The 14,490-nt window shown below is 39.7% G+C and overlaps 1 protein-coding gene across 1 annotated transcript in view; it reads right to left on the minus strand.

The window, feature by feature from the left end:
• Positions 1-14,490, minus strand: part of KIF13B (kinesin family member 13B) — a 204,537-nt gene that overhangs the window by 85,642 nt on the left and 104,405 nt on the right. The window contains 5 exon segments of the mRNA XM_030312696.1: positions 1,325-1,487; positions 2,376-2,586; positions 3,098-3,288; positions 4,826-4,912; positions 8,072-8,202. Coding sequence (XP_030168556.1) covers positions 1,325-1,487; positions 2,376-2,586; positions 3,098-3,288; positions 4,826-4,912; positions 8,072-8,202 — 783 coding nt within the window.

A 14,490-nucleotide genomic window follows, 5' to 3' on the forward strand; every position in this document is an offset into this window, starting at 1 on the left:
CTTAATGGGGGAAAAATGTTTATGTTTCTGTTTTTCCAACTCAAACACTACAGAATGGAAAAAGACCTTGCTCTGCTCAGTCTTCTAGAAGAATATAAACCCTATACCTTCTGCCCAAGATTAGCTTTCCTCTACTGCTTTTTGTCTGAGTCCCACTGCACCCATGGTTTGCCCTACAGATGCCAACAAGCAAAATAAAGTTCTAAGTTCACAGAATATATACCAAAAGACAAATCTCAGGGCACCTGGGTGGCTCAGTCGGTTAAGTGTCCAACTCTTGATTTCAGCTCAGGTCATGATCTCACGGTTTGTAAGTTAGAGCCCCATGTCGGGCTCTGTGCTGACAGCATGCAGCCTGTTTGGGATTCTCTCTCCCTCTCTCTCTCTCTCTCTGCCCCTCCCCTGTATGTGCATGTGCATGCTCTCTCTCAAATAAATAAAATTTTTTTTAAAAATGCAAGTCTCCATAAAGCAATGAATGTATCACATCCACAATACCTATATTACTAAAAACATTAAGTATCACATTTGCCAAATACCTATTCTGTGGAATCATTGACCTTGATGTTGTGATGCCACAAGAAAAAGATAGATGTGGTCCTTGCTATCAAATTAGAACACCCAAGAAGGATTCATTAAACCTCTGCTGTGTCAAATACTGTAGGGGAAACAAAGCACACAGACCCTCAAAATACTTTTCTGAATATAACATTCTATCATAAAAATTACATATGAACATGATTGAGAGCTAGAAAAGAACCTAAATAACAAAGAAAACACCTGAATGGCAAGGATAGAAAACTCTGATGGGAACTTCCCTCTATATTTTATTAAGCTTATTACATTATACCACAAAAATTTGTGACCATGAATACACACATGAGACAACTAATAAACAGTTTTGCACAGCAATCTGTTAGCAAGTGGAAATAACATGGTTTATGTAAAATAAACAGGTACCTTAAGGGAGGAGGGTTGTACAGTGGTAACAAAATGAAGGGGAAACACCACTTTCAGAAGATTCATCAGGAAAGACTTTTCAGAAATCATTTAAACAAACTGGAAGAAAGGGAGTTGAGGGAAATAAATTGGTAGAGTGTGGTGGGTGGAGGTGGAGAGGATATTCTTGTGGACAAAGGACATATATGCACAGAGGCAGAGAATTAAAAGCAAATAAACTCTACTGGAGAGCAAGTACAAAAGGATACAGACTGCAGAAAGTACAGGTGGGGAGAAGGGCAAATCCACTGGTGTTTAATAACACTGGTGAAATAGACAATGTCCCCAATGACATCTTTGCCTCTTCCATGAATGGCAACCTCACCTTCCTGTTGGCATCCAGGCTGGAGGCTGGAATCTGCAGGGTTACTTTATACTCTGTTCTTTTATCCAGTTCCTCTGCAATGTAACTAGCTTCTCTCACCAACAGATTGGCTTTGACAATTTGTTCCCTTAGCCTCATCAGGCTGTTATTCAGTGTTGCTTCTCTTTAAAAAAAAAAAGGGGGGGGGGATAACCGTCAAGCAGCACATCAGAATATTATGTACTACATAATACACAAATGCCAATCTGCGAACCAAGCTTTACAACTGCCTTTTGCACACAGGGAATACATTACTGACACCGACCCATGCATGCGCTTGTATCCGGGCTACGTTATACATACAGGCACACGCTCGTGTAACAAGCTGGCCGTTGATTAGGACAGTGCTCACTTGACTGTGTATACAAGTCACCTGGGGGTCTTGATAAACTGAAGATTTTGACTCATGAGTGCTGGGGTGGAACCTGATATGCTACACTTCTATCAATCACCACCTGAGAGAGATGCTGCCTGTCTGCAGACCAAACTTGGAATGGCAAGAGGTTAGTTAAGTACAATCTGTAACCGTGGATGAGACATTTTAGTGCAATGCTAATTAGCCCATATAGAGATCAAACTTGCAATCTGCATCTCATTAGCACCATGCTTTACCTACCTGAACTAATCAGTCCAGATAACCACCTTTCTTTTTTTTTTCTTTTTTTTTAAAAAGCATCTACCCAAGCTTCAGAACCTAAAGTATAATACAATGATAAAGTATAACTTCTAAGTACAAATATTTGTTTATTCAATCCAAAAGCCATACAAACTAAAATGTGACAGTACCTAACAAGGGCAACTTTAAAGAAATCAATATAAATTGGTAATTCCTATTTCTTTCAAAAATGAAAAAAATAAGATAATGCCAAATGATTCTTAAGCTGTAACACTCTCTTTTTAATCTAACTTTTTTTCAAGTAATTTCTAGATCTCTTCACCCTGCATCTGACCTGGGCAGGTTACAGTAACAAGCACTGGCTGTGCATGTGTAATAAAGGCCCTATGCACCTACCTCTCTTCAGCCCACTGTCTCAGTCGCTGTTGAGCACTGGGTGAGTGGAAAGAAAACCTGTCCCCGCTACGGCAGTTTTGCTTCTCAGGAGACAGCCTTCTTCGTAGCTGCTCCAATTCATGTTCATACATAAGCCTCTGGCGCTCTAATGCAGATCGTTTCTCTTCTTCATGCTGTTGTTCTAGGCTGTTCAATATGGACTGCATTGGATCTAAACAAGGGTTTTTTTAAAAAGGTAAATAATGAATGAAAGGTGACTGTACAACACAATATATTTCAAATGCTGTTCTATATATTGCTATGCTGTTTGTCACCCTAATTAGTAAAAGAAGACTCTTGAAGACAGTTTGGAATAAACTCAGTTTTCCTTACTCACAATTACTCATCATATCATCTATTCTTGTTAGATATATGCCAAACTGTTTTCCATCCAGAAAAAGCAGGTCTTATTGTGTGTTCTACACATAACCTAAGAGTGGCAGTCAAGTGTCAAATCTGAGAAATTCTACCACTAAGAATAAAGTTGGCAGTGATTTGTAATTAAGGCTGAAAGAATGAAAAGTTTATATAATAAATTAAAACCAAAGACACAAAAGAATAGAGTGCAGGGAATAACATAAAGATTTCCTTTTTTGGTTAACATTTAAAAGGTCTCAGTCACAAACATGTTTAACTCTCCACCAACTTTAAAAGATTCTAAAATGCACAACAGATCTGCTCACCATTATTACCCAGAGCCTTCATGGTAACCTCCATCTGTGCATACTCATAATTGAAGTTGATTTCACTGGACACCTCACTGGAGGAGTCTCCGTCTACATCCAGTTGCTCAGAACTGGTATCATTCTTCATGGAGCTGTCTTGTTCCTCATCCTCTCTATCTGCTTTCTTCTTCTTTTTAGGCAAATTCAGTCTTGGGAGAAAAAAAAGAGTATTATTTTTAAAATAAAGATAGGCACATATTCATTCCATTCATTAAATACTGGTATTTGTTAGATGCCAAGGGGGCACCATGTTAAGTGTAAGGCAATTACTATACCAGGAAGTTTATCCTCTACTAGTAGAAATACATACACACACGTGTGAATAGTTACAACAGACATCATGACTTGGCCACATGACTGTAACAAGCGAGGTGCTGAAGAAAAGCTGAGGAACACTGTGATAACAACAGAAAGGATGACAGAGTAGGAAGTCATCTGAGGCAAGCCTTAAACAATAAGGAGAAAGCAGGGCATTAGGGCAGTGGGAACAGCATGAGAAGAGATGTAGAAATGGAAACTCTCATAGTCTGGAGAAATTATGAATAAAACAACACAGGGGCACACAAAATGTCTATAGCAGGAATTGTGGGAGATAATGCTGGAAAGATCAATTTATCCCAAACTATGAAGGTTTTGAAAACCAAGCCAAGCAATTTCCACTTGATTTAGTTTGAGAAGGAAAAAAATGAAAAATATTTTCCACATACTTTGTACCCCTCTACCCTTTCCTCAGTAATCAAAATATTGACTGGCCTACAAGCAAAGGATCTCCATTAGCTATAAGAAAAGTCAGCTGATATCCCAAGCAGGGTGACCAGTGACAGGAAGAGGAACACAGCAGGATTCTAATTCTGTACAATCTCTAGTCCGCCCTTCCTTAGCAATACACCACCAGTTTTCTATGGGAAATAATGTGTGCAGTCCCGGGACACACACTTTCTCAGCCTCTCTTACAGGTGACAGGCAAATTCTAGCAAATGAGACAAAAGTAGAAGGTTGCTGGGGACTCTGGAAGATTTCTTTTTCTGATCAAGAAGACAGGGCTAGTATCACCACCCATCTCTCTCAGTTTCTTCATATGTGCCCAGATGCTGCTTTGATGCCTGGAGTGGTGTAGCCATCTTTAGACCACAGACCACAGGGAAATGCCAAGACAGTGAAACAGTGACAAGACTTCTGCCATGACAGTTTTGAAAGGCTTAGCCAATGCTACCAACCATCCACCTTTGGATTTCTTATTCTGTCAGTGAACAAACTGTTTAAGTCATTTTAATAGTTCAGTTTGCTATTACTTGCAGCAGAAAACATTCCTAAATGAAATACAAATTTTATTTCATGAAGAAGGAAACTAAAAGTACTACTCTTCCAATAAAAAATAAACAGATAAAAAAATAAGCATGTCAGAAAAAAAATTAATGAATTCTTATACCAGATGGCAAAACAATCATCTTCCACTGGGAAATGAAAAGGGAAAAATAAGTAAGTAAACTCCTTATTGTCCCTGAGTATAGGGTTCATATGCCTCTAGGCTCAAACCATATAGTGAACAAACTATATACAGTCAATAAATATATATGTACACAAAATAATGTCTAATTTTTATGGAGCTAAGTTTACCTAATATATATTCTTCTATTTCAGAGTACAATCTTCAACAATCTCTAAGAGCCATGAATAATGTCATACCTGAAGAAGTGGTTGTTTCCCCATAATATCCTGTCCCCATGGTGTAGCTGTATAGGACTAGATACAGAAGAGCCATTTACAAATGTTCTGTGGGGAGAAGAGGTCAAACATGCAAACAATGATTATCAACGTTTTCTCCTTTACTACACCATAGAGATGTAGTTACCAGGAAAAATAAAATAATCAATTCCCCAAATTGATTCCCAGTAAATTTCATTATTTGTATTTACTTCTTTGCTGATTTACCTAAAAAGCTTATGGTACTAAGTATAATATATTATTATCCTCTACTTTTCAAAGTTTCAAATTTGTTATATAGTATATTAGGGAGTATGGAACTATTATAGCCAATAATAAAAAGCTGGTAGCATATACATTACAACTCAAATTGAATATGTCCAATCTACATGGATAAGAGCCAATCAACCAACTAGAATCTAGAAATATCTACAGATATCAGTAATAATAAATGAGACCTATGCTAAAATCTTCTGTAACTTCCTACAGCACAGAAAAAACATTCATATCCTATCAATATATAAAAGACTTGTCAGGTCCACTTGACTGCTTATCTTGACAATGGAGTTCAACAGATGGATGAACAGAAGGATATGAAGGGAAGAATTTGCAGAGGCAGGAAATAAACAGAAAAATTATGCATACCACTATAAGACTGATATTCCTGGAATACCAGTTTCATCCAACCTCCTTCCTGCTGAAGGACTCATTTGCTTAGATACAGGATAAAGGTCAAGTTCTTTAACTTGATACTCAAGGCCCCATAAAAGGAAGCCTTCTTTATCTCCTTTCCCCTTTCCAGTGAATTCTCAACTCCAGGCAAAAAAACAAAAGGTTTATGTTCTGTCCACTGAACATGGCTGACTTACTCTTCTTTCAAAGCCAGGCTTATACCAGCCAGTCCTGCAAACTAGAACAGAGTTCCTGTCCCTCTCCATTCCCCCCAAGTCCTCAGCTCTCACAGCCCAGCTGGTTTCGGCTTCCTCTATAAAGTCTGCTCATCACCCCAGCCTATAGTATCTTAGTTTCTTTGCCATCCTAAGCACTACCTGGCTTTATATTGCTAATTACTTTTTATGTATATGCATACACACAAAATCTTACTCTCTGTATCTAGATTTCACTTGCCATGTGGGTTTTTAAACACTAGAAGTAATTGGTCCTCCTATAGTCTGATTATGTAAATCTCGAGGCTCAAAAAATATAACAAGAGGGAACCTACTAAAATTAGCAGATTTTAGCTTTTATGACACAAATTCCTTAAATACAATGAGGAGTTTAATTAAAGGCAAACTTATATAGAGGCTTATTTTTAAAAGCTACAGCAGTTAAGCTATAATTAGTAAATAAAAGCATGAACACAATAACAGTTTCCAAAGTGTGGTCTCTGGGGGGTTCCCAAGATCAAAGCTATTTTTATAATAATGCTAACCTGCCCTTTTTCACTGTGCCATTTATACCAGCAAATGAGTAAAACTGCTGGTGTTTTAGCATAAACCAAGGCAGTGGCACCAAACATTTCTAGTAGTCACTGGACTACTCACTGCCATGCACTCACAATTTTTAAAAAATGTTTCCTTTGAGAATGTCTTTGATGATGCAGTAAAAATTACTATGTTTTTTTTTTTTTTTTTTTTTACTCTTGACTCTGAGTACCCAACTTTTTAAACATTTCAGGTGACGAAATGGGAAGTACATAAAAAGCACTGTGTCCATTCATACCAAAGAATGAAGGGTGTCATGAGCAAAAGACATACACACAAAGTGTTATTTTGGGCATTTTCTTGCAAATAAAAGCAAGGAAACGAATGGCAGTATTTGTTGCCAACTGTAAACTTCAAGTGAGAACTGGAGTTTGGAAGACTTGTGTCTGTGTCCTCCACCCAAAGACCATGAGGAACACTCCTGTGGTGAACATGCACAGGGAGAAGACACAGCCCCAGGAAGCACAGGGTATCTCAGTGAGACTGTGCTGGGAAGGACTGTGGCAGGATCTGGGCTTTAGCTGGATGACTTGGGAAGGGCTCTGACAGCATGGGGTGCTGTATGTGCTGGATGCTGTATGATCGGGCATTTCAAAAAATCTTATCTATGGAGGGGAGACTCCGATGAAGATGGGACAAGTGAAGAAATAATCGCTCACCTCAACCAAGAGAAGGTGTTTGGTATTTGGTGTGTGGCAGAGTGACCTTGATTTTTGTCTGTGCTGAAACAAAATGATGATGTGGCCTGCTTTGTCTTATTTATCACAGCCTCAGAGTAACATTGCCTGAGGTTGATTTTTTAATAGGAGAATGGCATGCCCTAACTGGGAGTGCCAGGCCCAGTGTCTTCTCTTTTTTTCCCCCTTTCTTATTTGCATCCTTCACCATGAGCTTGATTGCTTACCAATATTTAAAGACTTTGTGGATAAAATCAGTAATGATACTAATGATTATTCAGTATCACAGGATGAAATGGTCCAACATTTGGAAATTCAATATAAATCAGTTAACAGTTATGGATCATTATATAACACACAGCCCAAGGAAACAAACTGACAAACATTTAAATTATATAATGGTACACCTCTTCATTCATCCATTACTTACTGAGCACTTATATACTAGTCTTCTATTACATACTAAGGACAGAGAACCAAAAATAGAAGGGCCCTTGTCCTCAATGAGGTCATAGTCCATTGGGGTAATAAAGGCTAAGAGACCACAAAAATACAAATACAAAGTGTTGACAGGAAGCATAAGGTGTATGGGAATATGTACTAGGGGCCCTTCACTTAGACCAAACAGGAAATTCCCCCAAAGTAGATAATGACAGAGCTTAACCTTGAATGTCAAACAGGAATTAGCTGCCCAAAGGAATGGCAGACATAGAGGAATAGGAGACAGACAGGAGGGATGTAAGGGATTTTGTATCAAAAATAGTAGAAAGCCATTCGGCTATCTGGTGAGTGACCCAGGAGAAAAGGTTCCAATCAAGATATGATAAGGGCCTTATTTTTTTATTTTTATTTTTTTTTGTTGAGGGCCTTATTTAAATAAGGCCACGAGGGTGAGTATAGAGAGGGAACATGGCTTAAGAACTACTAAAAAGTTAAATGTAAAGGCCTTGGTAACGAAGTGAATATCTTCATTAAGTGAACTTAAAAAGCAAAGGCCAAGCATCCACAAGTAGTGTCCTTTCTTCCTCTTAAAGATTATGACATTAACACTAATTAAAGTACATTACCTGGTGTTCTTCTGAGGAGTCAGCATAACCTGGCCTTCTGATGTGATGTCTATAATACAATGTTCAGGAAGAATTCCCATTCCACATAGCTGGATATCTTGGGAATTTGCTGACCCTATCAATGTATGTTCCTACAAAAGAATCAAATTCACTGATTAACATTGTATTCTTACATGTATAGAAACTGAAATCATCTCCCCTGAGCCCTCTTATATTGATCCATTACCTTAGCTAAAAGATTTTCTTAAGCAAATGGAATGGGGTAGGGGGAATTTCTGGCTTTCTCTGAAATACATTCTACAAATTGTATTTCCTTATAAGGAATAATGCAGAGTTGAGTTATACCTTTTAAACCTAAAGCTATAGTTTTACATTAATGTCTATACTATATTCATTATTTTCCATCGCAATCTTGATTCCAAATACTTTATACTACTCTCAGAGCATGAGCCATATGTCAATGATATACCAAAAATATTGGTCTGAAGACCAGTTACTTAAGCTGCACATCATTTACCTGGTCTCAATCAAGATGAGTCAACCACAAAGATAGAAAGCTATTCAAATCTAAGCATTTTGAAAAGATTACAATTATTTTATGAATCCCATGGTCTCTCTAATCCTCACAGAAGATATGATGGATGTGTTCTTCTTACTGTAGAGTCACAATTATGCAATTCTTGAAGCCCCAATCACCAGCCTTGCTTTCTGGATGGCAACTGAGAAAGTGGATGTAAAAGTTAAGTTCCCTCTTCTGCACTTCAACATCTGACTGCCCATACATAATTAAACGCTGGTAAGACCTGGATGTGTCCCTAGGCCACCTCCTTGCATACACCTGGATCAGGGGTCAGATACAAAATATGTAAGGCTTTGCAAGTTTTATAAAACCACTCTGCCTCATAGTGTGAAAGCAGTCAGATAACACACATATGAACAAGTGTGGCTACTTTCCAACAAAACTTTATTTATGAACACTGAAATTTGGACTTCATATAATTTTCACATGTCTGAAATATTATAGCTTTTCTATTTCTTTTCCAACTATTTAAACAATGTAAAAACCATTCTTAGCTCCCAGGCCGTATAGAAGCAGGCAGGGAGCTAGATTTGGCCAGTGGAAACAGTTGCTGACCCTTGATCACAATGACTTCATCCAGCCCCATGGGTTTTAAATGCTGTTGAGACAGGAAAACTAAAGGGACCCTATGAAAAACTGCTTGTTTTGCTCCTTTTCCTGCTTCTGTTCTTGCTAGGACCCACATCCCCCTACACATACACATCTTATAGAACAGATAATGTGTCCTCCCGGTAAAGGCAAAGGAGTTAATGATTTCTTTGGAGTCTTCCAGCACAATAGACACCATCTAAGGAGTGACCAAGACCACTGATCCACCAAGAACTGTGGCCCTAGGGCACAAGTGGCTTATGGAGGACACCTAAACACTTGTCTATGTTCCTGGATGCCTGAGAAGACACAACCCTCAATAAAAACCCCAGGCTTCAAACAAAGATGAGACTTACTTTCCTTTCAGAGTCTCCCAGTTGCTCTGTCTATATCTGCTTTCTCTACATATCTTCAATAAACTGCTCTCATTTCCTCTTGGCTTACATTTGGTTTCCATCCTGAATGAAGTCAAGGACCTTCTTGGCTGGTTCTGGAGAACCCCACCTGGGTCCTCAGACCTCACCTGCCTGCGACACTGTTTCTATATAAATTAAATCACTAACCAGGAACCATAAGCTTTAGTTCATTATTTTCCTGCCTCCACTACCACTATTCTAGTCTCAATAACCATTATTTATTGCCTACTTGGATGTCTAAAGACATTTCAAGGTGTCTAAATGTCTTTAATGTTCATTTATTTATGAGAGAAAAAGACAGAATGCAAGCAGGGGAGGGGCAGAGATAGAGGGAGACACAGAATCCCAAGCAGGCTCCAGGCTCTGAGCTTTCAGCACAGAGCCGGACACAGGGCTCAAACCCACAAACCACAAGATCATGACTTGAGCCCAAGTCGGAGGCTTAATCAACTGACCCACCCTCTAAATGTCATTCTTAATGACATTTGAGTATCTAAAGACATTTCAAAGTGAAAGGGCCAAAGCAGAACTTTTGCTCCCCCAACCTCCACCCAATGAGTCTATTCTCTTCTCCATTAATAGTGGTACTGCCACCACCCAGGTAGTCAACTAAAAAGGTTAGGTGCTACTGAGTCCTATCTTCCCCTTACCAGCCTACTCCTGGATCCATGTTGATCAGAACATCCCTACAGACTGTCCCTCCAAAACATATCAAGAATTGGCTCATTCTCCCTCCACCTCTACTATCACACTTTACACTCTATTGCTCGGGTGAATACAGGTGCCTCCTACTATCTCTCCACTCCTAATCCCTCACCCCCATCCACTCCCAGCACAACAGCTGATCATGCAGCACCCCCTATTTAAAACCCTCAAGTGGCTTCCCTTTGAACTTCTAATGAAGTCCAAATTCTTACTCAGGCTTACAAAAAACGCTCAGTGATGTGGCCCTGACTGCCTCTCCTATCCTAGCTCCTACTACTCCCCCTTCTCCTGGAACACGATAAGGCCATACTGGCCTTTTATCTGTTCTTTGAGCACACTGGCTGGTTCCTCCATCTAACCTTGATATTGGTAGTTTCTTATCATTTCTATCTCACCTTTCAAGGGAACATTCTCAGGGAGGTGTACTCGGAACTGACAATCAGATATAACCACCCCACCACTCTATTTCAATTCCTTACCTAGCACTGACTATAGGTTGGTTTACTATATGTCTCCACAGCTAACATGGAAACACCACAAGAGCAGAGAACAGCCTGACCTGCTCCCCACTGTAATCCAAGCACTTAACACATGCCTGGTACAATTAGTCATTAAAAAAATATAAAGGAAAAATAAATGATCATTTGTCTTCAGACTCAAAGGAAGATGATTCTCTCCTCCTCTTTGCTGGTAACCCTTCTAATTATGTTGTGGGTCCCAGTGATTCCCATCTCTTCTGGGACCTCAATCTCATAAAAAGGGCCCTTCCCCACTGGTATATTCATTTCACCTTTCCTGGGGGTTTCCTCTCTCAGCTGTACTGCAGTGGTGATTGATTCTAAGGAAACAAAGAGCTGGGATCCAGAGCTGCCCCATGGTATCCTATTCAGTCCCCAAGGAGTATATAAAATACAGAGGACATTCCACATAAAGTTTTACTCTTCACGATTAGCTGAGGCTTCCTGGCCAATCCTATACTTTCCTAATCTGGAGAACAGGGTTTGACTCCATGAAACTACAAGTAATGCTTTGTGATGCTCAGTAGCAGGCCTAAAGAATCTATTCCATGCCTATCTGCATTCCCCACTTTGGCTCCCCCCGCCCCCCCCCCACCGTACAACACCAACCCCACAGTGAAGTGAAGTTCCAAAAGGGGGGAGAAAAGAGTCTATAGAGAAAAAGGGCCCAAGACCACCTAAAAAAGAAGGAAAAATTGTCAAAGCACTTGCCTTGAACTATATAACCCAGGTTGGGGTTTGAGTCTAGAACCAACTCCCACTACCATAGTCTGACTGCACACAGATTCAGGTCCACATCTGTGCCTTTGCTCTTGTTCTCTTTGCTTGAAAGGCTCCCTTTTTCCTTCATCTAAATACAGGGGTCTTCTAATTGAGGGTCATCTTCTACTTGAGAAAGTTTCACCGGTAGGCAACACTGACTTCTCCCTTCTCTGAATCCCCTTGGAGGGGATACCATATTTCACTATCAATTGCACAAATGTTGCTTTTTTCCTTTATTTAGACAGCAGTCTTCACAGAACTCCTGCATCTTCTACAACAATGAGCACAGTACATGACACGTGGTGTATGCTAAGTATCTATTGATAGACTGAATTAAAAATTATTGGAGATAAGATATTAACACAAACCTGCAAAGATCTAATCCAAATTCTGGAAGGAAAACTTCATTTTTTTCACAAATGTATACTAAGTACCTATTATGAGTTGGGCACTGAGTCACAAGAGACAAAGTCCCAATTATGGTGCTTACAATGTCAGTGACAACTTAAATCTCTCAGTTGAGGTTATAATCTATCCTGATTTGGATGATGATTCACTGTAATCTCAAACACTGCACTCTAACAGCTCAATCTGCCAAAGCCTTACTGTTTGATGTTTAGGCAACTTAAACAATAAGCTTTTTGATAAGTTCTTCCTATTGTGCTCTAAGCACTGCAATAAAAACAATGACAAGGAAAAAAAATAAACTTATCATAGGTTGGCACAGTTTATCTAATGAGTATCTAAGTGCTATGAAAGTACAAGGTAATCAAAACAAGATAAATTAATCAGGGGTGGCTTTTCAGTCTCTTTGTGATAGGTGGATACAATGATTCTTAAACCAGACTACTTTTGGGGCGCCTGGGTGGTTCAGTTGGTTAAGCGCCTGACTTCAGCTCGGGTCATGATCTCGCAGTTCGTAAGTTCGAGCCCCACATCAGGCTCTGTGCTGACAGCTCAGAGCCTGGAACCTGCCTGGATTCTGTGTCTCCCTCTCTGTCTGCCCTTCCCTTGCTTGTGCTCTGTGTCTCTCTCTCTCTCTTTCAAAAATAAATAAACATTAAAAACAAATTTAAAAAAATAAAGTAGACTGGTTTTAGGGAAAACTTTAGCAAATATAAAATACCATATGTAAAAATCTCAGAAATAATCAGAGGCTAGAAATGGTTTTTAACCTTTTTTCATCCGTTTAAGTTTAATTTCACTGGAGAAGATTAGTTAACTATTCTATGAATTTACTGTACCTTGCTTCCTTTAAAAATCAACTATTTATGTGGCTCTTTTGAGAATCTCCCTTTGACCAGCTAAGTCCTAAAAGAAAGAGCAAGACAGAGACAGAGGGGAAAAGAGGGAGGGGAAAAAGGAAGATGAAGAGAGACAGGACTTGTCCACTAGTGACATATTTCACAGGGTAGCTTTTCCCAGCCTGCAAGAAGAAAAAGTAGCATATGATAAAGCCCATGAGGTCCCTCAGTCTTACCAGCATTCCCAGATAATTTCTGAAGGAAAAGGTAAGTAAGTACCAAGGGCACTAAGCAGAAAAGTACCTGTTACTCTTCACATATCTAAGTAATCAAAATTCTTTAACAAAGAAGTCATGCTAGCTTAACAGAACCTAGACTCTGAAGACAGCTTTTCTGGAATGGAGGTGAAAAGGGCAGGAATGCTATCTTCCCATCTTTTACAAATTCAAACACTACACCACACAGACCAAACCGCTGCCAACCCAAGAACTCCTACTGTGCCATGACTGTGTCTTCTCCATCTTGGGGTCCTTGGGGCCCAACCCACAGCTCCATAAACACTGAATGGCTGATGCCTCTGCCATTCTCATCACTTCAGTCGGTGACTGTGAATACTGGCAAAGAGGACAACAGGTAGTTTACTTTCAATGGGAGCTATACTATAAAAGACATGTGTTTTAAAACTGCTGCCGAGGGGTGCCTGGATTGCTCAGTCAGTTGAGTGTCATGATCTCACAGCCCGTGTCGGGCTCTGTGCTGACACCTCAGAGCCTGGAGCCTGCTTAGGATTCTGTGTCTCCCTCTCTCTCTGCCGCAACCCACTCACATTCTGTCTATGTCTCTCTCAAAAATAAACAAACATTTAATAAAAGTTTTAAAGGGGCACCTGGGTGGCTCAGTCGGTTAAGCATCCGACTTCGGCTCAGGTCATGATCTCGCAGTTTATGAGTTCAAGCCCCACCTCAGGCTCTGTGCTGGAAGCTCAGAGCCTGGAGCCTGCTTCAGATTCTGTGTCTCCCTCTCTCTCTGCCCCTCCCCCACTCACACTCTGTCTCTCTCTCAAAAAAAAAAAAAAAATTAAAAAAAAAATTTTTTTAATAAATAAATAAAACTGCTGCCTGGGGCACCTGGGTGACTCAGTTGGTTAAGCGACCAGCTTCAGCTCAGTCATGATTTCACGGTTCATGAGTTTAAGCCCCACGTCCCACTCTCTGCTGTCAGCACAGAGCCCACTTTATTATCTTTTTAATTTTATTTTTTTAATTTACATACAAATTAGTTAGCATATAGTGCAACAATGATTTCAGGAGTAGATTCCCTAATGCCCCCTACCCATTTAGCCCATTCCCCCCCCCCACAACCCCTCCAGTAACCCTGTTTGTTCTCCATATTTAAGAGTCTCTTATGTTTTGTCTCCCTCCCTGTTTTTATATCATTTTTGCTTCCCTTCCCTTACATTCATCTGTTCTGTCTCTTAAAGTTCTCATATGAGTGAAGTCATATGATTTTTGTCTTTCTCTGACTAATTTTACTTAGCATAATACCCTCTAATTCCATTCACATAGTTGCAAATGGCAAGTTTTCATTCTTTCTGATTGCCAAGTAA

This window comes from Lynx canadensis, chromosome B1 (genome assembly GCF_007474595.2).
Source record: "Lynx canadensis isolate LIC74 chromosome B1, mLynCan4.pri.v2, whole genome shotgun sequence".
Classification (NCBI taxonomy): Eukaryota; Metazoa; Chordata; class Mammalia; order Carnivora; family Felidae; genus Lynx; species Lynx canadensis.